Source organism: Nyctibius grandis, chromosome 3 (genome assembly GCF_013368605.1).
Source record: "Nyctibius grandis isolate bNycGra1 chromosome 3, bNycGra1.pri, whole genome shotgun sequence".
Taxonomy (NCBI): domain Eukaryota; kingdom Metazoa; phylum Chordata; class Aves; order Nyctibiiformes; family Nyctibiidae; genus Nyctibius; species Nyctibius grandis.
The window spans coordinates 65,364,404-65,388,401 of record NC_090660.1 but is presented as its reverse complement, the minus strand read 5'-3'; the positions used below and the strand labels follow the sequence as shown (position 1 = coordinate 65,388,401).

Sequence of the window (23,998 nt, the reverse complement as noted above, 5' to 3'; positions counted from 1 at the left end):
AAAAAGTCTGTTCAGAATTCAACATGTGAGGGTAAATTCAGGCTCCAGCAAAGCCAGTTGGAGTTTTGCCATCAACTTCGATGGGGCCAGGAGTCCATCCGTCATGTCTTATGGATAACATAATGCAATTTCTTCAGAAAGCCAGATGTTAGCTCTGTTGTACTCGGTTGCAAAACCTATTATACACATCCTTCATTTAGACCAAAATTTGACTCACTGTCTTCAATGGCCCAAGGTGTAGCTTTCATACTAGCGCCTGTTCTTCTCCATTGCAGATCTGTTGTGCTTGCTTGTTCTTGCAGAGGCAATTCAAACGTCCGATTCTGCAATGCCCCATTCAAGCAAAACTCTTTAAAAGTTACATACTGATAGGGCAAGAATCTTGAATTTACATCGGAGAAGTAAGTGGAGTCAAACATAGCGATATCTAGGTGTAATAGGGAGTTTAATGGACATCAGTGTCCTGCTACTAATCTGTGATCTTAAACAGCCTGTTACCTAGAAAAAAGATTTTCAGTATGTCTTTAAATTAAAGCAATTAATTTAATTTAGAAGACTGGTGGAGTTGGCAGTATTAGGTTTATGGTTGGATTCGATGATCTTAAGGGTCTTTTCCAACCTAAATGATTCTATGGTTCTATGAAAGGTGTTCGTTGAAGTTAAGAATGAAGAAAAACCATAGTGGTAAACAATAATAGTAAAAAATAAGTATACCAAAAATCTAATCAAAAAATAGTAAAATCTATCATACAAGTAAAGCTGGAAAATATTTGTCATCCCAGAGTAAGAAACTCTATTGAACGGAAAAAATAAGTTACTGAATGTTACCTGGGAATAGAGATATGAATATGCAGTCTTCTAAATGGCATTATCATTAACACAGTTGTTTTAATTTAGAGTTAAAGTAAGTGTTCGCAGTTCATTCTTAATCCAAGACTAGAATAGTTGAGGAGGTTGAGACATGTCGCATGTAACATACAGCCCCTTATGAGTCCTATAGGAAAACTAAACAGCTGAAACCAATTAGCCTAGAGAAAGAGTGGGGCAGCAGTCCCACTAGCTGGGTGCCGGCAGAATTACCACATTGATAATTCTGAAGTCTGTATCCAAATACAAAAAAAGTACATTTGCAGTGGGAAGACCTGGCTTTAAGAAGGGATTTAGAAATAGGGTGTTTTGCAAAGGTATGTCAGTAATACTTGCCAAATGCAAACAGATGCACACATTAGCAGGGAAGTTGCTTGCTTACTATATTTAATACATTTTAAATAATTTTGGTGTTGACCCTGAAAGCTGCTTCACTGCTTGGAAGTAATTGTTTTGGGATGGCAGCATAAGTCCTGTAAAGTGGAGACAGGAGGAAAAGAACAGATATTTTTACTCTTGCATTTGTACTAAGATGATAAGCAAAATTTTGTGCCTTTCAAAGTAAAGGATTGAAAATACTCTATCCCTTTTCTATAGGTATTAATTGCAGCATATCTGCTCACTGGTGTTGTTGGTGTGGAAGTCTGGCAGAAGCCTTTCCTGTTTGGTTATTACATCACAGATGCATTAGTAATCTTGCTTATAGGTGAGTGTCCAGATACACGGAAAACTGTACTGTTTTTTAATTATTTTGATTAGATATTTCTTGTATGTCCTTCATAATTTTTTTTTGATTTTTGTAAGTGGTGGCTAGTCCAAAAAACAGAGCTAGAGCTGATTAAAAGGGCTAATATTGGAAAACTTTTAAAAACTAGATAATTTGGGAAGCATTTTTCCTCAATGAATTAACTATCTGTTGCACACAAATAATATAGAAAATGTTCCTGATGTGCATGTGCAGTTCAGTGCTGTGTGCTGGCTGACTGTCTGGCTCTCAAAGTCTCAGGAACTTTGCTCCTCGTGTCACTCAGGTAAAATGTTGCTCACATTTACATGTATTACAAGTTTAATGTTGTGGCCTGCAGCACACTGTGCTCCAAAACACTATGGACAGAAGGAATAAAGGCATTATTTAAATAATCTTAGGAGGCAGAACTGTAAATCTGAAAAAGACCCAGGTGGTTTCTAAGCTCTTCTTTAGAATGACTTTCTGAACAGAAGTGATGCATTTTTCGTACACAGCAGTAGCCTATTTGCTCATTATTTGATACGGTCAGTGTAGTTTGAAATAAGCATTGAACATTTTTCAACTAGTATAGCTAGACCGAGAACAAGAGCAGTTACGTTCTAATGAGTTAAAAACATGGTAGTTTAGCTAAAAATGTGTATATGCGAAATGGTTTTGATGTATTGCTTAGAAGGTGAAGAAATTAGCGTAAAAATTTTAGGGATTTTTATATGAGCAAACAAGGGGTGAGAAGACGGCACCAAAAAAAGCATTTGACACAGACAGCTTAGACTTACATCCCAAGAAACATCTTCAGTCCTTGAGCCTAATGGATGGCTTGGATATAGGTGCTCACCCAATGCTGACTCTAACTAGGGGCTGTGTGAGCATTTCGGGGGGGCTTTTGACATTGACATGTGCTCTTACCACCCTTTCCTGTGGAGAGATCTTCAGCAGGTACCATCTCCAGCCTCAGCCATGCTTCGTAGAATTCCCAGGTTGGAAAGGACCCTGCGTTCAGGCTGTGCTTTCTATGAGCAGTGTGTACAGGGACATGGTTTTGACAGTCCTTTGTGCTTTACCCAGAGTATAAAACTGACGGTGTGTGACCAAGATTGTTTTTTTTGTCAGGCCTGCTGTGGGCACTCTGAGGAAAAGAAAGAAAGTAAGAGCTAAAAATAGTGGTTGCCTTTTCAGTAGTCAACAAATCATTCAGCTTGACAGAGGTATAGCCATAAAATGCCCTCTGGAGACTGGCAGGGCACTGAGTGGTATGTGCTCTCGAAGGAACACCACAGGTCCAGGAGAGATGGATGCTGGCTCGCCCAGAAGCGGCAGGTTAGGCCTGTGTTGGCGTTAGGTGCTGGCGTGGACTAGTCCATTGAACACGGTCATTCTGTGCTACACACATCGCCGCTTTTGTTCCTGCCACTAAGGCACATGGCAGCCTGTTCAGTGAGCGCACTGATGGCTTCCCTTGTGCTTGGGAAGTCATGGATGAAGGTTTAATTCAAACTGTTCAACATATTGGGAAGGTTTGTGGTAGGCAAGCATGTCAATGTCATCCAATCTGCAGAAGCGAGCCTCCTTTTTCATGCTCTACCAAAACCAGCTGCAAAGCAAGGTTTGATGGACTATTCCATTAGCATTAGAAAGAAATACTGCTTTTGTCTCATGTGGTACACTTGCATGAATGGATCCATGAGCAGAGAATTGAGTATTTCTTCCATCATTGTCCCAAGCAGAGCAGGCATAAGTAAGAGCCAAAAGATTTCTTTAAAACCATTGTCTCTCACACACTATCCACAATGCCATTAACAGGGCAACTTTTTCAGCTTAACTGTACTTAAATATGGGTTTTAAAGTATGTAAGAAATGATCTTGGTTGACTCTTATATTACAAAATTGTCACAGTGCTTAGTAAGTCTCTTAAAAACAGACACTAAATGTAAATATTACAAAATTGTCACAGTGCTTAGTAAGTCTCTTAAAAACAGACATTGAATGTAAATACTCAAAAAGCAGAATCCTTCCACTGAGGATCCTCACTGAGGATCACGCTGATCCAGAAAGCACCACGGGTTTGAATCTCAGCTCAGCAATAGTGATTAAGGTGGTTATCACTGGATAACCTGTGTGCAGTGGATATGGATATATAAAGTTTTTAGAAGCTTGCGGTAAATTGTAGGACCCCACTGTGACTGCAGAAAAAGTATCGGTCTAACCTATACCATGGACCGAGCAGCCAGGAAGATTAAATTATTCTCTCCCTTAGAGAGGCTGCAGCGTGTCTTGCTCAGCCAGATCCATGTGTATCAGCGAGCCCACTCTCTGGCATCACAGAATCACAGAATGTTAGGGATTGGAAGGGACCTCGAAAGATCATCTAGTCCAATCCCCCTGCCGGAGCAGGATTGCCTAGACCATATCACACAGGAACGCGTCCAGGCGGGTTTTGAATGTCTCCAGAGAAGGAGACTCCACAACCTCTCTGGGCAGCCTGTTCCAGTGTTCGGTCACCCTCACCGTAAAGAAGTTTTTCATCATATTTATGTGGAACCTCCTGTGTTCCAGCTTGCACCCATTGCCCCTTGTCCTGTCAAGGGATGTCACTGAGAAGAGCCTGGCTCCATCCTCATGACACTTGCCCTTTACATATTTATAAACATTAATGAGGTCACCCCTCAGTCTCCTCTTCTCTAAGCTAAAGAGACCCAGCTCCCTCAGCCTCTCCTCATAAGGGAGATGTTCCACTCCCTTAATCATCTTCGTGGCTCTGCGCTGGACTCTCTCTAGCAGTTCCCTGTCCTTCTTGAACTGAGGGGCCCAGAACTGGACACAATATTGCAGATGCGGCCTCACCAGGGCAGAGTAGAGGGGGAGGAGAACCTCTCTTGACCTACTAACCACACCCCTTCTAATCCACCCCAGGATGCTATTGGCCTTCTTGGCCACAAGGGCACACTGCTGGCTCATGGTCATCCTGCTGTCCACTAGGACCCCCAGGTCCCTTTCCCCTACGCTGGTCTCCAACAGGTCTGCCCCCAACTTGTACTGGTACATGGGGTTGTTCTTGCCCAGATGCAGGACTCTACACTTGCCCTTGTTATATTTCATTAAATTTCTCCCCGCCCAACTCTCCAGCCTGTCTAGATCTCTCTGAATGGCTGCGCAGCCTTCCGTTGTGTCAGCCACTCCTCCCAGTTTGGTGTCATCAGCGAACTTGCTGACAGTGCACTCTATTCCCTCATCCAAGTCATTAATGAATATATTGAATAGTACTGGTCCCAGTACCGACCCTTGAGGGACTCCGCTAGACACAGACCTCCAACTGGACTCTGTCCCATTGACCACCACTCTCTGGCTTCTTTCCTTCAGCCAGTTCACAATCCACCTCACTACCCGATCATCCAGACCACACTTCCTCAGTTTAGCTGCGAGGATGCTGTGGGAGACCGTGTCAAACGCTTTACTGAAACCAAGATAGACCACATCCACAGCTTTACCATCATCTGTCCACCAGGTTACGTCCTCATAAAAGGCTATCAAGTTGGTTGAGCATGACTTCCCCTTGGTGAAGCCATGTTGACTGCCCCTAATGATCCCCCTATCCTTGATGTGCCTAGAGACAGCACCAAGGACAAGTTGTTCCATCACCTTTCCGGGGATGGAGGTGAGGCTGACCGGTCTATAGTTACCCGGGTCCTCCTTCTTGCCCTTTTTGAAGACTGGAGTGACATTTGCTTTCCTCCAGTCCTCAGGCACCTCTCCCGTTGCCCACGACTTAGCAAAGATGATGGAGAGTGGCCTAGCAATGACTTCCGCCAGCTCCCTCAGCACCTGCGGGTGCATCCCATCAGGGCCCATGGATTTATGGACATCCAAATTGCTTAATTGGTCCCTGACCCAGCCCTCATCTACCAAGACAGATTCCTCCTCTATCCTGACTTCTTCTGGGGCCTCAGGGGTCCGGGGCTCCTCAGGACAGCCTCCAGAAGTATAGACAGAGGCAAAGAAGGCATTCAGTAACTCCGCCTTCTTTTTATCCTCTGTCTCCAGGGCCCCCACCTCATTCATCAGTGGGCCTACATTGCCTCTAGTGTTGGTTTTACCTGCAATGTATTTGAAGAAGCCCTTTCTGTTGTCCTTGACCTCTCTTGCAAGGTTTAATTCCAAGGAGGCCTTAGCTTTCCTAGTTGCCTCCCTACATCCTCTGACAACAGACTTATATTCCTCCCAAGTGGCCAGCCCCTCCTTCCATGATCTGTACACCCTCTTCTCCCACTTGAGTTTGCCCAGCAGTTCCCTGTTTAACCATGCAGGTCTCCTGGTACCCTTCCTTGACTTCCTACTTGTTGGGATGCTCTGATCTTGAGCTCGGAAGAAGCAGTCCTTGAATGCTAACCAACTATCTTGGGCCCCCTTACCTTCTAGTACCCTGTCCCATGGGATTTCCCCTAGCAATTGCTTGAAAAGGCCAAAGTTGGCCCTCCTGAAGTCCAGGGTTGTGATTTTGCTAGCTATTCTGTTCCTGCCACGTGAGATCCTGAACTCTACCATCTCATGGTCGCTACAACCAAGGCTGCCCTCAACCTTCACCGCTTCAACCAGACCCTCCTTGTTAGCGAGAACAAGATCCAGCAACGCTCCTCTCCTAGTTGGCTCATCCACCATTTGCATCAGAAAGTTATCATCAATGCACTGGAGGAACCTCCTGGACTGAGGATGGCTGGCTGAGTAGGCCTCCCAGCAAATATCAGGGTAGTTGAAATCCCCCACGACAACCAGGCCCTGTAATTGCGAGACTGCTCTCAGCTGCCTGTAGAAGGCCTCATCACCCTCCTCATCCTGATCCGGTGGCCTGTAATAGACACCCACAACAGTATCACCCCTGCCAGCCTGCCCCTTAATTCGCACCCACAAACTCTCAACTCGCTCCTGCTCCGCCCCTGGACAGAACTCAATACATTCTAGCTGCTCACTCACATAAAGAGCAACTCCACCACCTCTCCTTAGTGGCCTGTCTTTCCTGAACAGGACATAGCCATCCATGACCACATTCCAGTCATGCGAGGTGTCCCACCAAGTCTCTGTAATTGCCACTGGATCATAACCCCCCGACCGAACACAGATTTCTAACTCCTCCTGTTTATTCCCCGTGCTGCGCGCATTGGTGTACAGGCATTTCAGGGAGCAAGCTGAGCACACCGATTTCACCCCAGGGGGATGGGAGGCCTCCTGGTCTACCTCAACACTAGAGCGTTGCCCCAGTGGTGCAAGCCCAGCTACTACCCCATCCCCCTTCGAATCTAGTTTAAAGCTCTCCTAATGAGCCCTGCTAATTCCTGTCCCAGAACCCTTTTGCCCTTACGACATAAACCTTTCCCATGTATTACTGTCACGCCTGGTGTCTTATAAAACCAGCCATTATCAAAGAACCCAAAGCCCTGCCTGTAGCACCAGTCTCGTAGCCAGGCATTTATAGAGAGAATCCTACTATTCCATCCCACGTCATCACCTGAAAATGGAAGGAGGGAGGAGAAAACAACTTGTGCCCCAGACTCTTTCACCAACCGTCCTAGGGCCTTGTAGTCTTTCTTCATGCTCAGTTAAATACCGTTGTGGCTAGTTAAAAACCAAAGGGATGTAGTGGGCCTCTGATGCTTTTTACAAGTTAGTTTCCCAGGACCCCGAGAGGAGCCAGTAAACCATAACTGGCTGTCCTTAACCATCTGATGGCATTTAGTAGTCACCAGTGGGCCTTCTAACAACGAACCTGTAGCTGCTCCATCAATACTTGGCAGAGGTTTCACATGTCGTTTCGTGCTTTTACTGTTCTGTACACAACAGGAGTTCAGCTGCTGAGCCGTCACTTCTCCGAGAACAGCTGGGCTTTAGCTAGTACCTTCTGTAGTGAGAAGAAATCCAAATGAAATGCACAAAAATGGAGTTTTTCAGAAGACTTTTCCTGGAGTTTCTGAGGCAGGGGTAGTGGGGGTAAGGATAGCCCACATATAACCTAAGGATGAACTCTGCAAAAGCACCTCCTCAGAGGAAGCTGTGGTATCACCAGGTGACACTCACTGGCTGAACATAATGGAATTTTTATCAGGTGCCAGAACACACAAAGATATACATAAAAGTGCATCAATACTGGTGTTTAGATTAGATGTTTTAGGAAAGTCTCCCAAGAGAGAGCTTTATGTATGTCCCTGGGAACTGTCTAGCACACTGTGAACACCTGTAGGAAGGCCAAGTCTTGGCCTGCTGAACAGTCACCTCAAAGGACTCCCCTGTGAAGCAGAGAAACTTCTGCATAGTATTTTATGGGAATTTTTCAGCTACCTAGTGAACAGAAACCCATAATTTTCACAGGCAGTGAATGCCATTCCATCCTGCAGCTCCAAAATACACACCTAGCTGAACACCAAGCAACGGAACAAGGCCATTCTCCTGTTTCCAGAGTGTGTTGTCCTGGCTTCTAGACAGAAATGCCTTTTCTTTCCTAGTGTGAAAGTAGCCAGACCTTTCTAAAGTTACGTGCCTGTGTGCTCAGCTGGAACTAATTACCTCTGCTCTCAGCAAGGCTCCCGTGGATGACACTCCAAAAGCTCTCTTGGGATTTAACCACAATTGTCCTATAGCATTTTCTGGCTAACTAGGGTCCCTTCAAAGGGCAGCACTGGGCTGAGAGCTGTCATTTATTTGCACCCCTCCAGGGTATCCCGAATGTCTAAGATGCACTGTCACCGTGCTATCAGGTTGAGAGCAATATAAAATATTTACAATAAGCATTTTAAAACAGTCAATTCCCCACATAAAGTCTAGTACCACAAATGATGCTATAGACTTCATAAGAAGATTTTCACTGACAGGTAAACATCAGTAGTTCATGGAGCAGCATTACTAATTGATGATGGTTTCTGCCTCACATTGCAATTAAATGACCTGTAATAGGTGCATGTTCTGAATGAAGCATTTCCCATTCTTGGGACATTCACACTAGCTCTTTACGTGACAGATTTTATAATGTCTAATAAAATTTGAGTTCGGGCTGCAATCCTCCCCTCACTGGAGACATTTATATGTCTATTTTCCTCTACCTGACTGTTTATTTCCATGCAACTTACAGGAAATTTCTTTCAATCTATTTGTTCAGAATTGACCAGAGGGCTCAGAAGTTATGGTGGGATGCACACAAACAAACAAAGTGTTATCATGTCAGCTTCATTCCTTAGGAAGCCAGGTTGGAAAAACGATTCCTGGATGCACAGAAAGATTCCTGCTAGTCCTTGTGGTAATTGCAACCACAAGAATAGGCTTTGTGGTTAAAGGACCACTAAAGCATGGAGTGGCTATGTTGTACCTCATCTGTGTGTGGCACGTGGGGCAGACAGTTCTGTAATCCAGACATGATGGCACATTTGAGTCCATTCTATCTGACCAACAGCGCCCAGATCTGGCTACTGAAGCCTGTGGCAATGCTGAGGCAAATTTTCAAAGTACAGGTTTGAACATGAAATGTGAATGGAGTACAAACATATTTCAGAGATCTGAAAGTTGAACTTCCCTTTAGAGATGGGGCCAAAGCATTCAGAATTTTTTCCTGTGATGATGTGTATTGGATTGGATTGGGTTCTGTGCAAACTTTTGCAGAGTGTGTGTTCCTTGAAGTTCACTCCTCTCTTTATATATGTAAGTATATAAAACAAGGAGTAAAGACATAAATGAAAACATAGTAGCAGCAAAAAACTAATGATAAGACCAAGCTACAACATTTGAATCATGGCAAGTATTTGAATTCTGTCAGTGGGAAACCACAGTTATCCATCTAAAACAGTGCCTTGTCCCTACACTGTGTCCTATATCACATCTATTGAAGGAGGACACAGAAGTCCATGCAGTGGGTAATTATACAGCAGTCTGCTCTTATCTGTGTCACAAAATGTTTAGAAGGCCATAGTCAAACAGCCATGGTCTGAAATTCACATTTATTTGGTTAAGAACGGATTTTTTTGTTTCTATCAGTGTTAAAGTAGAAATGTATCCGTAATTTTATTCATTGGAATATATCTGGAAGTCCTTAAGGCTAATCCTTAACAGGACATTTATCTCCTCTAAATCCATCCAGCATATCTGCATCACAGCAGGCAGGCAGATTTGTTTTGGCTGGAGCAATCCGAACGTGGTCCTCAACCTCTGCTCCAGGGAACTGCTGCTGCATGAGGCAGCCTGCTCTCTCATACTGGTCTTGGAAAACTTGTGATCCTGTGAGTCTCCATAGCAAGATCTCAGGGTTCTTTTATAGCAATGCAAAGCAGTAATCACAAAGTCAACTGAAGTGCATTTCTGACAGTGGGAGGAATTTTAATTTTTTACATATATTACTTATAAAATGTTACTGCCTCATACGGATAAGTCATTCCGCAGTGATTTCCTATAGTTCCCATTGCAAAGTGGCTGATGGTCCTGCCTTGCTGATGGACAGTTGAATGACGAAACGTTAAGTGATATGTTTTCAAAATGTTATCACTCTGACAGGCCTTGACTAGCCTTGTTTTAAAAAGGTGATTAACATGAGTCGGCTTCTACATGTCTGTCACCAATTTAACATTTATTAAAGCATTGCTGTGACAGATTGTATGCGACTTCATTGAAGTAAAGGGTGTGAAATACTCACCTGTCACTCGAGATATATACAAGAAGCAGCTGGGTTCATGTTTGGAGTAACTCATCTGAACCAGTCAGAACAATAACCCAGAAAACCAGAGCGCTGAAGGCCGGAGGCAGAGCAGTGTCACAGGATGCTAATTGCGAGTGGGAGTGGGTTTGGTGATGTTAGATGAGAGGGGTCATTTCACCGGTGGTGGGAGCCCCAGAAGCAAGTCAAAAAAGGGAGCTCACCTGGCAGAGTCCTTCTAGAAGCCAGCCTGAGCTTTTCGAGTAAAGGCACCGTTTCACTAGTGCTCGATTCTTCTTGTGCCCAGAAAAAGAGTGATGTGTATATGCTGTGTGAACAGGACTACATCAAAGAAGCATCTACATCCATAAACTAATTTCTCAGTCTATAATAAATCCCTCCAAATGCTAATTGTTAGTTTACAGCTCAGTTCAAGGGAGATAAATGCAGTGTGTACTTCCTTAGACACTGACAATAAGCTATAAAATCAACAAGCATGGTAAATGCATCCCTTTACAATCTTTGTATTCAAGAAGTATCTTAGATGCTAAACATCCAAAACATACATCAACTTTGCACATGAAGACAGTGCTCATGTTTACACTGTGCTCTTAATCCCTGTAAAATCATTTCATACCATGTAGATCTGTTTGGGTGTATTTTTCATCTGTCCTTAAATTGCTTAATGTATTCAGACTTTACAGGCTCAACTAAGTCTGAAAATGATATACTCATTTTCTAAGCTTTTTTTTTTTTCAGTTACTAAGTGGTTCTAAGTTTGCCATTTTATATAATAATAAAACGTAATTTTATAGTTAGTGGACAGCTCAATATGCAATTATCTGTTTGTACAACCAATTAAAGGCATTGTCTTCTCAAGGCATGCCTGAGAAAAACACACTGTTCCATAAAAAGCTGCTGTTCCAGTTACAGGTACTTCTAAATGTTCACCTTTTGATGACGCTTGCTTTCAGGCAGTGATCAGTGTGCTAAACATTCAGTGTGTTAAGATATTTTCATGTGTCTAGCTGCTCTACATGTGAAAAAAATTCAGAAAAAAACATGGAAAAAGTATTTAAAGATTTTCCCAAGCTAATATTGAGGCCTGAATATTTTTAATCTCAATTTTTCTGTCTAGTGGCTAATAAAGGTAAATGATGTATTTGACATCCCATTTCTTTAAAGCAAGTATTGACTATGATGAATTATCAACCTAGAGATGGAAAGGCCAAGCAGTGTACTGGCCATGTGGAGGTGTGGGCAATCGAAGAACGAGAGGAGGGTGGTAGTATTTCATTTGTAAGCTGAAATGCAACTGCAACTGCCTACTGTTAAAAAGTTGATTTTTACCGAGCTCAGCTTCTGCAATATGCCCAGAGAAGGTCTGCACAGACCCCTTGACTGCCTTCCAAATGGGAGGAATGCTCTAGGGAGTCTTATTTTTGGGGGAGCACAGGAGGGATGGAAGGGTACTTTCCTGAACAAATTCCCACAGTTTCCAATGAGGTGATCACCTAAAATTATATCCCTGTATCGCACTGTCTCATTTTTGAACTTTTAACTATCAGGAAGAGCCAATTCTTAACAAATAATATTTCAACTCCTCTCTTAGGATGGTTCACTTGTCAGGAACTTACTAACAAATGCGATTTATGATAGCAAAGGTGTGAAGAAGATAAACAGCTAACATAAACATTGTCCTTCCTTTGAAGCAGTATAATTTGTTTAAAAATAGTGGTTTAGGTGTCTTGGCTACCTACTTGGAGTTGCTCCTTTATTTAGTGGTGTTTAAAATCTGTGAAGTTTGGTGTATTCAGGAACCTGGCTACCCATGATAGGCTTTCTAGCTTTGTCTGAATGCTGCCAGTGTGGGGCTCTTCTGTTGGTTACTGAAATAGTGTTTTCCAGAACTGACAGTAGCGTCAGCAGTTTGTTTCTGGCCATACCCTCTCTTTCTCTACAACAGGCAAGTCTGTGTTTTGCAGAAATGCCTGGATTAACTCAGGTGCAGCAGCCACACTGAGTAACTGCACCATGTCATGGAAACATGACCTGGCTGTCAGTAGGCCTTCAGTAGTCTTTAGGGCACGGTTTAAGATGTCCTCATCTAACTAAACTTAAATACATTACTGTTAGTCTAGACTAACACTGGGGACAAATGTACCATGGTATCCATCACATGCTAGCTTTTCCTTTTTTTTTTTTTTTTTTTAATTCACTCAGCAATATCACGCAAGAGCTTTGGAATTGCATTTGACAGCACCAAATGACATCTAAAGTTATCACTAGAAGTGATGGTGTTACCGGAAAATAGTAACCAAGAAAACTCTCCAAACCAAATGATAGTTTAGAAAGCCGACACTGGTTTATTGCAGCGCTGGGTGCATGGGGGATCTCTCCTCCTAGCATGCACATCTAAGAACAAAAGCTTGCCCCTTATATACAATTCCAAGGGAAAAACCCACCCAATTAAAAAAACAACTTATACATAACACATTATGTAATGCATTACGTAATGTCTTTACGCATGCGTACTAAATTGGGGAAGGGGTCCTTGGTGGTCTCTGGGGGTCGCTGGTGGTCCCAATCCCCCTTAAATCGTGCTTGTGCACAAGCATGGTTGAGGCCTTCTTGTTTACAAGTACATGTGTTCCCGAGAAGAAGATATCGTTTTGGACTTATCTCTCCTCTGACACAAGAGTTTATGAATCAAATTAATTTAGACATCACAAAGTTGTTCTTTACAGTTTTGTTTTGTCTTTTGGCCTTATATAATTAGCAGAGACCTTTGTTTATCTAAGAGTAAGCGTAAACAGCATGAATCTTTGTTTACTAGAACCTTGTTATCAATCCCATAAACAAACTTTATCTACAAAACATGTAGATACTTCAGAACCTATTATTATTATTCTATATTATTCTTAGCTAAAAGGAAGATTATTGACAGGAAAGTTCGTTCTGTACAAAGGTAACACAGAGCAAGCCTTTAGAGCCTACTCTGAGGCCTACTCTTGCTAAACTGTTGCTAACTTGAACCGTCTGGTATCAATGGGAATTATCTTTTTGATCCCTTTTACACACATGCATCTATATATATGTTTATATATATATATGCATATATGTGTATGTATCTATGTGTTTTTATACATATATATAATCGGAAAACAAGTTATACCTTTATTTCTGACATGTCTCTAATCCCGAATTCTCGAATGCATTGGGTTTTGTTTGTTTATTTGTTTTTTTAATATGGACAAAATAATTCCTGATAAAGACCTTTGCAAATGCTTATTTCTCCAAAAAGGGAGTCAAGATAGTGCAAGGCACAGGACTGACCATAGGATTATACCTAAATCCAAGGATTTGGGATTGATACCTTTAGCCTAGAGTGACACAAGAATTCCCTGTGTGTATCTGTGCCACTCATCTGTGCATTAGTATTTCTGCCTTTAGTACAGGCCTGTGTTCTTACAGTTGGGTTTCAGAATTTAAATCAGCTGGAAAATGGGGAAAAATATTAAAGGAGAGATTAAAAAATACTGGAACAGCAGTAGTGCTTCTAATAAACACTTGATGAATTCTATTTTCTGTGATGTGTTAAAAATGTCTAATACACTAAACTTGTGTTTTTAAATGATTTTAAAATAAAATGTGTGCTTTTAGGCCATTAAGGAAAAAAAAAAGCTCCATCATCATCACTTAGACAGTGCCTGTGTGGCTGAGCCCCAGAGAGACAGCAGTGGGTTTGCTTTCCAGGCTGCACCTTTTGTTCCCCAGCCCAGCAGGGAATGGCAGCAATGCGGAAGCAGCAGTTTAGCTCCTGGGCACAAAGAGATCCTTAATGCCAATTAAAAAGCAGACTTAATGAGTACCAAAAGCAGCCCCCAAGACAGGCCTCCTTAGCTAAAAAAAGATGGGAAAGCAACATGTTGTAGGAAATGATGGAATTTTGAAAATCCCATAAGAAACGGGGGAACACCCTTTGCTTTCCCTACCGCATCCTCAGCTCTCGCTCTGCTAAAAGGGAAGCCTATAAAAATACAGAGGAGTAACTGGTGTAACTGCCCCAGTCCGAGAGTGGCTTTTCGCTAGCTAGGGGATTGTTTGTGGTCAGTGTGTTATTTCTAACTAAAATGGCACTTCATAAAAATAACAAATTGTTGGCAACCATTGCTCTTTGAATTCTATTTCTAGTTCTAGTCTCTATTTCTGTTCCTCTCGGTTGCTTTTCTCCTAACAAATCAAACTTCAGGATTGCAGCAGGAAATTTAGATTTAACCTCAAGAGTCAATGTTTTGTCTCATGTCTGCTCTAATGTGATACAGATGTTGGAATTGCTGTATGTAACTCAAGATTTTATTGAACTAGCCCTCCCTGCCTAATAGAAAACATAGCTAACTGGAGCGCACATTAAACACAGATCACTCTGAAGGCACTAAGCTTGCGAATTTTAGAAATATAATACTTGGGATATTACTTCAATTGCACATCCTTCAGCTGTTTGATACGGAGTTCCTGCCATGGTAAAGCAGCAAAGCTCTTTATCTTATTTGTTTTAGAAAGCAAAACCAACGAGTAAACACGTAAAAATGCAATACCTGAAGTTTTCACAAGCTGGATATTCTTTTTTCCAATTTGTTTCCTCCTCTTCAAAAGATAATCAGAAAAATTGGAGAAATAGATTATCCATTGCAGCCCTTTTTCCTTCTGTTTTCCAACAATCCTGATCTCCATTATTCCTGCTTTTTTAGTTTTCCTTCTCCTGAGTTGCCACTCTGGGGAGAGTGTGCTAAATACTTGGGTATGTCTTTGAGAAGAACTCAATGGTAAACACTGACATTTCTCAAGACTGCTATGCCATGTTGGTCCCAATACAAAGTCATCTGAAACAAACCAAAACCAAAGAGCCACATAGAAAATGGGTGTCACATATTAAACATGTTTATATATATTTTCACCAGTTAGGCTGACTGATACTGTTACTTTTTTGTTTAAACCTTGAACTTCCACTTCCTGATGGTGGTCTTCTTTGACCCTGGGGTAGAACAAAGTATTTGGGATGTGGGTGTTAGGCAGGGTACAACTGAGTCTTCAGACAGCTCCAGGGCTGCTAGCAGCTGTGTTGGTAACGGTGGCAGCAATGCAGTGTTAGCAAAGATGAATTCCTTGTCCTTTGTGGGTTAAAGCTGAGCTCCAGAAAGGTCACAGATGTATTAAAAAAAGTAGTAAAAAAACCTCATTCGTTCAAATGATGGCCATATAATGAAAATTAATCCATTTCAGCCATTGTATCAGCAAGGCATATCATTAGTTGAACCTTAGTATATTGAACTACAAACCTGTTATTTCCCCACTAATGTTGGCAGTCCTGCTTGAGGTTAATTGTCTTTATATATTCCATTGGAAAGCTTTCAGTGTCAGACTTGGGTTTTTTCTACATAAACAGAGAGCAGCTCATGCAGAATGGGACCGTGACCTTTCTTGGGTCCAGCAGAGGAACCTGTGTGACAAATAACTGATCCTACCTACTAACTGCATCAGAATTTTTAAAAATCTTTCTGGTCTTGTCAGTCATTACACAAGAAAATCCATATCAGCAACTATTTCCAGCAGCTAACTTTTGGGAAAATGAGGAAGGTTTTATTATTGCCTAAAGCCTCCAAACTCAGTTCGTATCCTGTAATGAATAAAGGAATAACGAGTGATTTTTAAAACAACACACTAGCTCTGTTACCATATGAGAAAACTCTGAGGTCATCAGCGTAGCAGGACTGTCTATCATTACATATGAATCTTTTTCTCTTCCAGGCTTCAGTTTATTTCTTTCATTTCCACAAACACTATACAACATTCACAGGTAAGTTAATTAACATTAAATAAGTTCTGTCGCTTCCCTTTTCATTCTGTATATTTAACAGTTTTCTCACTTGAGAAACAGATGTAATGCTTGAAGTAGCCTAGCTTCTTTCAGCCAGATGCTGTCCTGATAATGTAGTAAAAGGTTTTTCTGGTCAATTTTGAGAATCTGACTGGTTTCTTTTCCATGTTTATAGTTCCTCTCCTCTTCCTTTCATGTGCCATTCTCCAGACAGTTTCATGCTGGTCCTGCATAGTAAACTGGTAAAAGCTCTGTAGTTACAAACACTGCATTTGTGATTTGTAACTTCTACCTGCGTTAGGTAAAATTCCGTAGCTGATCATCCTGCACTCCATGAAGTACTTCACTGTCTTCCAGATTCTTCTGTAAAACTCTTCTCTGTAGGAAGTCTGCAGATAATTGCCATCAGATACAGGCTAGGCAGGTGGCAAGCTGTGATTACATCTAAGAGTTGGCTTGCTGCACCTAGGCATTTTATACACGCTTAGTTTATAACAGGATGGATTTATTAATGCTGCCTGCCTTCCTCTGGTATTTGCTAGCTCACTTCACTCATTGGTCACATCAGGTCTCTCAGATCCTAAGTGTCTGGGAGGAGGGACTGTCACTGCCTGTCTTCAGGAATTAGTGGAAATTAATATTAACATTTAAATTTTGGAGAGACTCTGAGACAATAACACATTGCTCCTACACAGCCCTTTTCATGTCGCAGTACTCAGCATAGCTAATAAAAGCAGGAATAGCCCCGAGTTTGGGTCAGGAAGAATGGAGAGTCAGGAGATGTGGGGCAGGAAGGGATGAGGACCCACAGAAAGGCTGGGCTTTGGGGCAGGCTGCTGACAGCAGCACTAGGAGGGGGCTGGGCACCAGTGGTGCAAGGGACTCCGGTTCGGGGAAGACTGGGAGGACGACAGCACCTTGGGCACGAGTCCCTGGCAGTAGCAGCATTTGCCCCGCTGAATATTTAATTTTTGCTTTCTTCCTCTCATGTCAGGACTCTTGTTTAGTGTTTTCCTTTTCATGTTATCATTTGACATAGTTTCTCTGAAGCCTTCCAGTAGGTTTATCATTCCTCTGAACAGAAGAGCACAGTAATTGCAAACATCCAGTCACGGTTGCTGAAAGGATGCATGCACAAGCTATTTGGTGATGAGGAATTTGAGTCTTCCAGTTATCTCCTCTCTTTCTTCATCCTGCTGCCTGTTCTCATTGTTATTTTATCAGAAGAATATTCTTTTTTTTGGAATGAGAAAGATATTTATTGGATTTTTGTCTAGCTGTTTCTATAAATACAAAATGTTCAGAGATTTTAAACAGGACATTTCCCAGTACACTTCAAACACAGAATTGCTCTTCTGAACTATTGATATGAAGAAATGGTCTAATGGTAGTGAACTTTAGCAAATTAAACCTCCTACTCCTTTTATAACCTGAGTTTTGCCTGAGTGAGAAAGATGCAAGATAGATGCAAAAGCTCTTGATCTTACAGTCACCTTTTTCCTTGCTGACAGAAAATAGTCATTTACTACCTTTAATAGTACTACCTTTAGAAGACAGCATAAAATATCCAAGAAAGCACAATGCATCGTTCATTTTCCTGTACTCTAATTAGCAACAAAAGCTTCCCCTTTAGGCTGTACTTTGGCAACGGCGCAGGATTGTCTAGCAGCATCACCTCTAGACCTAAACAACAGCAACGCCTGCCAGCCATGTGCTGGACTGTGTTGCCACTGAAAATATGAGACGTATTGGCTGAAGTCATTTCATGCCTCATGTCAGAAGTTTCATCCTCTGAAAAATACATGTTTTGAAGTCACCGCCAGCCTGCATGCTGCACATTTGGATGATAACTGCAACAACGGAGCTACTACAGCTCACTTTGTGTGTAGTGATGAGCTGGTAAAGCTAACCAGAAGCTATGTGAATAAAACTATATAATTTTATCCCAGAAATAAATGTTACTTGGGTATCCTACAATTTCTCATAAAATGTCTGGATGTCTAGTGCATTTGCACAGGTAGTTTTGTTCCAAGATGAATTCTTAGGCTGAGTGTAGGCTAGAGTTTGAAGTTACTGTGAGGAAATAGAATGGATAAATTTTGTTACTCCATAAAATGATTGTATTTATTTACAGAGCACATTTAAAGAAAACACTGAAGAATGATTCTTTGTATGAAGGACTCCTACCTCTTGTGTCACCTCTGTTGCTGTTCATTCTTCTTACAATCTGGGTGGTTTTATCTCCAGGCAACATATTAGCAAAGCAGCCAAGATTGTTTTTATGGATGGTTGGGGTTGCTTTCTCAAACGTTATTGTAAGTATGTTTGCGGTGGTGGTATTATTTAGAGATAGCTTTCTATTTTTATGTTCATTCACATAAACTGAACAGAATGTGTAGTTAAAACTCAGCAGAATCACACAGCTCTTCTACCTCTGTGTTACGCTCTCGTATAAAAATACATACAGCAGTTGTCTGGACAGTTCCAGTACCGCAATACCTACTCTACCACAGCATAACATTTTTATGAGGGTTCTTTTTTTGGGGGGGGGGAAGTTTATGAACAGCCCTGGGGAGGCTTTACTTCCAGAAATATACCAGATATTCCCCAACACATAGGCAGAACTGGGCACTTGTCTAAAGTAAAAGCAAGCCCAACACAAGCATCGATTTACCAGCAAGAGTAGGGGGGTTGTAGCCTTCACCTGCTGTTGTGCCCAGTGGTACATGTGTGGTACCTGCATTCCTGTATCCTAGAGCTCAGCTGATACCACATTTTCCCATCACTGTTTGGAATAAGTGTTTTTTAGGGAAAGACATAAAGAAGTTCAGGGGCCTTGCGATGGCTCTCTGCCCACAGATTAGTTTCTCCTATACTGCATCATTGTGACCAATTTCCCCCTTTTAATGCCTGTGAGGCGACATAAACCTCAGTGCAGTAATAACAAGGGCAGTAATGCTGAGCACTGCAGTTAACCCAGGGCTTTCTTTGCTGGAGGAGGCCCTTTGCCTCCCTTCTTGCCAGGAGACTGGTGTCATTTTAGGAAAATAGTCTCCAACACCATCTAAAAATCACAGCACTGAGCAATACTATATCCAATTTAAAAAGTGAAAGGCTTGAAGTGTCTTGCATTATGAGAAAGATCTTTGAAAATGCAGGATTTTAAAAGAGAGAGCATAACCCCTCTAGAAATTTGTATACAGGAATGGAAAAGGAATAATAATTGCAATACTTGTTAGATGTATCCTATAAATGTTACAGTCCTGAGGGTCAGAAATCAAATGGTTCCATCTTAAGGACTTAATCTCACAATAGTTAGGTTATTTTCAGAAGTAAATGTTATATTGTATGCATTTTTCACTACCTAATCTGCCTCTTTTTATTAAGAGAACAGTGTAGATTCCTAAATGAGAAATACATTATTTCATACCAGTGGGGAAAGTGCTTTCAGAGTTTGGCAGATGGCACGTTCTGCACATACGTCTTAACTAACGGAGAGCAATTGTGGCAGGATGCTTGCAGAAGAAAAATAGCATAGCAAACAAGTTTCTTTGTCGACTACAGTTTATTAGACATTAAGTGCAATGCATATTCTTCAGGCCTTGTTTTTGATTTTACTGAAATATCTACTGCAGTGTTAGAGGTTCACATGAATTAAAAATGTATGCATGTTAGTGGAAATTATTAACATTTTAAAAGCAAGTATTAAAAATGTATGGGTGTTAGTTGGAATTTATAACATTTTAGAAGTGAAAAACAAGGCTGTATTTCCTTTCACCTCCTCTGGTCCCTTATACACACATGTTTCCTCCAGCATCAGCATAAGGCTTGTCATGGCAACGCTTTTCTTCTCCGTGATACTCTGACACACTGGGTTTCCATTATCTGCTCTGTAGACCACAAACTGCAGCCCATGTTTCTCTACCTGCCAGTATCTTGAACATCTCATGCCTTTGACAACATATCTAGTTACCCAGCAGATCCCTTGGGCTAAATGCCTGGTCTCAGACCTGGCCTCGTAGCTGTGCAATGTCAGGATGAGTAGGGAAGGTGCTGGCCTCCTGAGAGCAGGCAGAAAGATGGTTCATTTCCAGCATTTTTGGCTAAACTAAGGAAAAAATGCCGCCGAGGCCTAAAAAAGGAAAGCTGCTTGTCCCTGAGAGGAGGACTTCTTTCCCCAGTCCTCATGGCCAGCAGCGGGACTGCCTATGGGTTGACCACCCCTCTTGCCAAGTGGCTCAGACTTTGCTTTGAGATTTGCACATAGGGCAACTCTCAGAAATATCCAGGTCTGAGCAAATCACCACGGAGCACAACTGTGACAGCTCCCACTTATGAAGCCCTTAGGGGCACGTGTTTGAGTGTAGGAGGAGGGGACAGAGTGGGTATGTCCCACGGAGGGGACCTTCAGCCATCACCATAGCAGGAGTGCAGTGGCCGACATGGTGGCCAGCTGATGAGCAGAGGCAGCTCAGACTCAGGAGATGCTTCATGAGGAACCTCCCAGGGGAGATGGTAACGGATAAGATGCTAAGGACCTACCCAGGGGCACGGACCACAGCTGCTAGAGGTTTAAATTCAGGAGGAACCAGGGTAGCATTGCAAGGTGTGGGCAAGGGGGATAGAAAAGCACAGGGCATAGTCCCATAGCCTTACCTTTTCTTTCCAGTCTGCCCCTCCAGACTCCAGCGCTTTCATCTCCTAATGCTGTTTTTGCCTCACTTGTAGTGTGAGTCAGTGCTTCAGGACAAGGGGGAATAAGGAATTGAGGGAGGAGCGCAGAGCATAGTCCATTTTGCAGTCCTGTGATACACTGAAGGTGAATTGCTCCAAATATTAATAAGCAATCTTTATGAAAAATTGAGTACCATACTTAACATGGTGTAATAAGGGTTTAAAACAATGTGAAATCCAATCTCTGGATAGGTGCAATTATTCAGCCAGAAAAATTATAGCATACAGATTGCTTTAGCAATTTCTGATACCCTCTGGACCGATTCCCAAAGGACTCATAAAACTAGTGTTATTCAAAAAATTCATAGTCAATACTGATAATGCATTGTAAGAAAAAATATTTACTTTAGGTACAAATACTTGCATTATTGAAAATTAATTATTTTTTCATGGTTTATTTTTGCATTCTTCAGCTTCCACAGCACAGACAGTAAAACCAGTGTTTTTTTTCCCTATGGTCAGACTCTTACTGCTGCTGTCATAGGATTTCAGGCACTGCACAGGGAATGAATGTTCATTCTTCTGCTGTTTTCAGGATACATAAATTCTATTTCTGACCACATTTAAATTTTGATAGAAACTTAAAAAAAAAAAAAAAATCCACTGGACCTAAATTCTCTTTTTTTTTTTTTTTTAAAGAAATAGTGTATATGAGACACATTTCTTAAGGAGTCTAAACCAGGTAAAACACTTAGGTGCGCTTAACCGGTTTTAAAAATCTGAACTTCAACTCATTACGTTTCAAGAACTCAGTAAAATTAAGCTCATATTGCTTTCAGTTAAGCCATGCACCATATATTCATTTTTTCTGCCATTCTGAGTGAGATCCCTTTCTCTGGGCACCCAGGTACCTCTCCAGGGAGCCTACCGCCATGATCCAGCCAAGAAAATGGTGTTTTAGTACATGAAGGAGTGCTAGAAAAGAGAAAACAGATTTTAAGACTGGTGTATGTTACCTTCCCTCCCTTCTATACGATGAACCAGAATATATTTCTGTCATGCCATGTGATTAAAATACCAGTACGCTCTCCCAGTGATTAAGTGGTGGCACATTTGATTTGGGATCACAACTTTACGAGACTGCGTAAAAGCATGAGGTGTCAAATGACTCCCCTTTTACGAAGATGTGCTTCAGCTCACAAAGCAAAGTGTGTCAAAACACTGTCTCCAGAACAAAGTGTGTATTTTAAATTACTTGTAATAAAGTCCTTTAAGACTCGCAGACAATGAGGCACAAAGTTGTATCTATAGTAGTCTTCACACCAGAAACAAGACTCATTTTGAACTCTAGCCTTGTTTTCCCCTCATCAAAAGCAACCCACAGAGAAAACAGACATACTTTGTCCCAGACCCCTGGGCTGACCCAGCACTTCTCACCTGGTGCCTTTTGCTCCAACAGTGCAAGGTGATCGTCTGCCAGATGAGCAGCACCCGGCCGGAGCTTTTCCACTGGTTCCTCTTCCCGCTGGCGCTGGTGGTCTACGCAGCCATCTCTGGGCTGCTGGGCTGGATGGAAGAAGTGGTGCTCATCGTGTTCACCGTGCTGGTCACGGCCGCCCACGTGCACTATGGGGTCTGCGTGGTGAGTGGGCTCCTCCGAAGCGGCCACGGGAGAGCTGCAGTGAGGCAGGGAGGAAGTTGGGGGTCTGGGAACGGTTCCTACACTGTCTGCCTGGGGCAGTGTCTGGGAGTCTGACTGTTCAGTTATGGGTTTTTTTTCTGTGTATTGTTTTATTCAGTATAAATTTAAAAATAAATCAGTGTACTGCAGGCAGTGCCTTTTCGCACATGCAGTAACATCAGTGACTTGAATTACTCCAGTGCAGCCAATTGGTTTCGGCTTTAAAGCCATCACAGTCAGAATATTTATGGACTGGTTTTATGTACCAGTCGACCAATGTGGCATGAATCCTCCCGCCCCTTTTCCCTTTCTTCTTCCTGAGGTTACTTGACTGAAAAAAAATAGGAAGGTAAAATGCAAAGTGAAATTAATAGAATTCATAGAATAAGGTTAACTTTGCTTTGAATCTGCAAGTAAAATAGCTGTCCCAATTTCTAATCTTTTCTTGGCCCTCCGTTAGCATCTCTCAAGCTGAAGACATCAATGGTTTTCCAGTTCATTCAGTCTTATCAGTGCATTTTTGTGTCTGCTAGGTATCAGTTTTGTCATTTATTGTAATCTGAATTACTGCTTACATTCATTTTTCCTCAGTTAATGCCCTTTTTTTCTAAAGAGCATTGTCAAATATTCCTTAGGAGAGTGTCTTAATGGGGGTTTGCGTTCAGGTAAAACATCTTGCGTGGCAAAGATCTCATTTCACAGGGATTTGGTCAGCATTCTTTTATGCCAGATACACCATTGGGATGTAAGGATATTTCTTCCTGCCTTTGAAAGAGGCCTTTTGTCAGCAGACATTGGCATTGTAGTAGGTTTTACCCTAGCACTGATACGGGCCAGTCAGTGGAGGTCGGAATGGAAATACCTGGTCAAAATTCGCTATTGACCAAGGCGACCCGGCTCCATCACAGTTTATGTCATCTGTGAATCTGGTCTGTAGTGACTTAACTTCCCATCAGTGTGCTGCAAGAGGAACGTAAAGACCACAGCTCTATTGCTTGAATACTCGTAGGTCCCCATGTAGTTATAGGTCCCCAAGTACATGAGGACTGTGGTTGGGTCCTGCCCCCTCTGACCGGGAGAAGAGAGATGGTGAATTGTGAACACATACAAAGCTGTTTTCTAATCTCCATGATTTCTCTTTAGGGGAAGCAGCTGAGTGAGCACTTGAACATTTACATCTTTTCCCTGAAGAAACGTGTCCAAGAGTGAACACCTGCACTATGATCAGACTGTAACACTTGACATGGAGATTCGCAACTCTTCTGATGTGATAAATAGTTGGAATTCATCTGATTAAAATAACCAAAGAATAGAGTAGTCCAGGTATCCGAACCACTGCGACAATGAACTATGCAGCAAGAGGCTTCATTTCAGAGGAAGATTCCCATCCAGCAGAGAAGTGTTTACCAAGTTGTTCTGCTGCTAATATTTATTGTCTTCACTAATGGCATGTTACTGCCCTATCTGAAGCTTTCTACCTTCCTCCTCCTT

The 23,998-nt window shown here is 42.1% G+C and overlaps 1 protein-coding gene across 1 annotated transcript in view; it reads left to right on the top strand.

Annotated features, from left to right (window-relative positions):
• The window catches only part of LOC137661593 (ethanolaminephosphotransferase 1-like), a 63,332-nt gene extending 39,616 nt beyond the window's left edge, over nt 1-23,716 (top strand). Inside the window, exons 6-10 of the mRNA XM_068397199.1 lie at nt 1,465-1,573; nt 16,083-16,131; nt 18,287-18,467; nt 22,286-22,468; nt 23,651-23,716. Coding sequence (XP_068253300.1) covers nt 1,465-1,573; nt 16,083-16,131; nt 18,287-18,467; nt 22,286-22,468; nt 23,651-23,716 — 588 coding nt within the window. The remainder of the gene's footprint in view (nt 1-1,464; nt 1,574-16,082; nt 16,132-18,286; nt 18,468-22,285; nt 22,469-23,650) is intronic.
• The last annotated feature ends 282 nt before the right edge of the window (nt 23,717-23,998 follow it).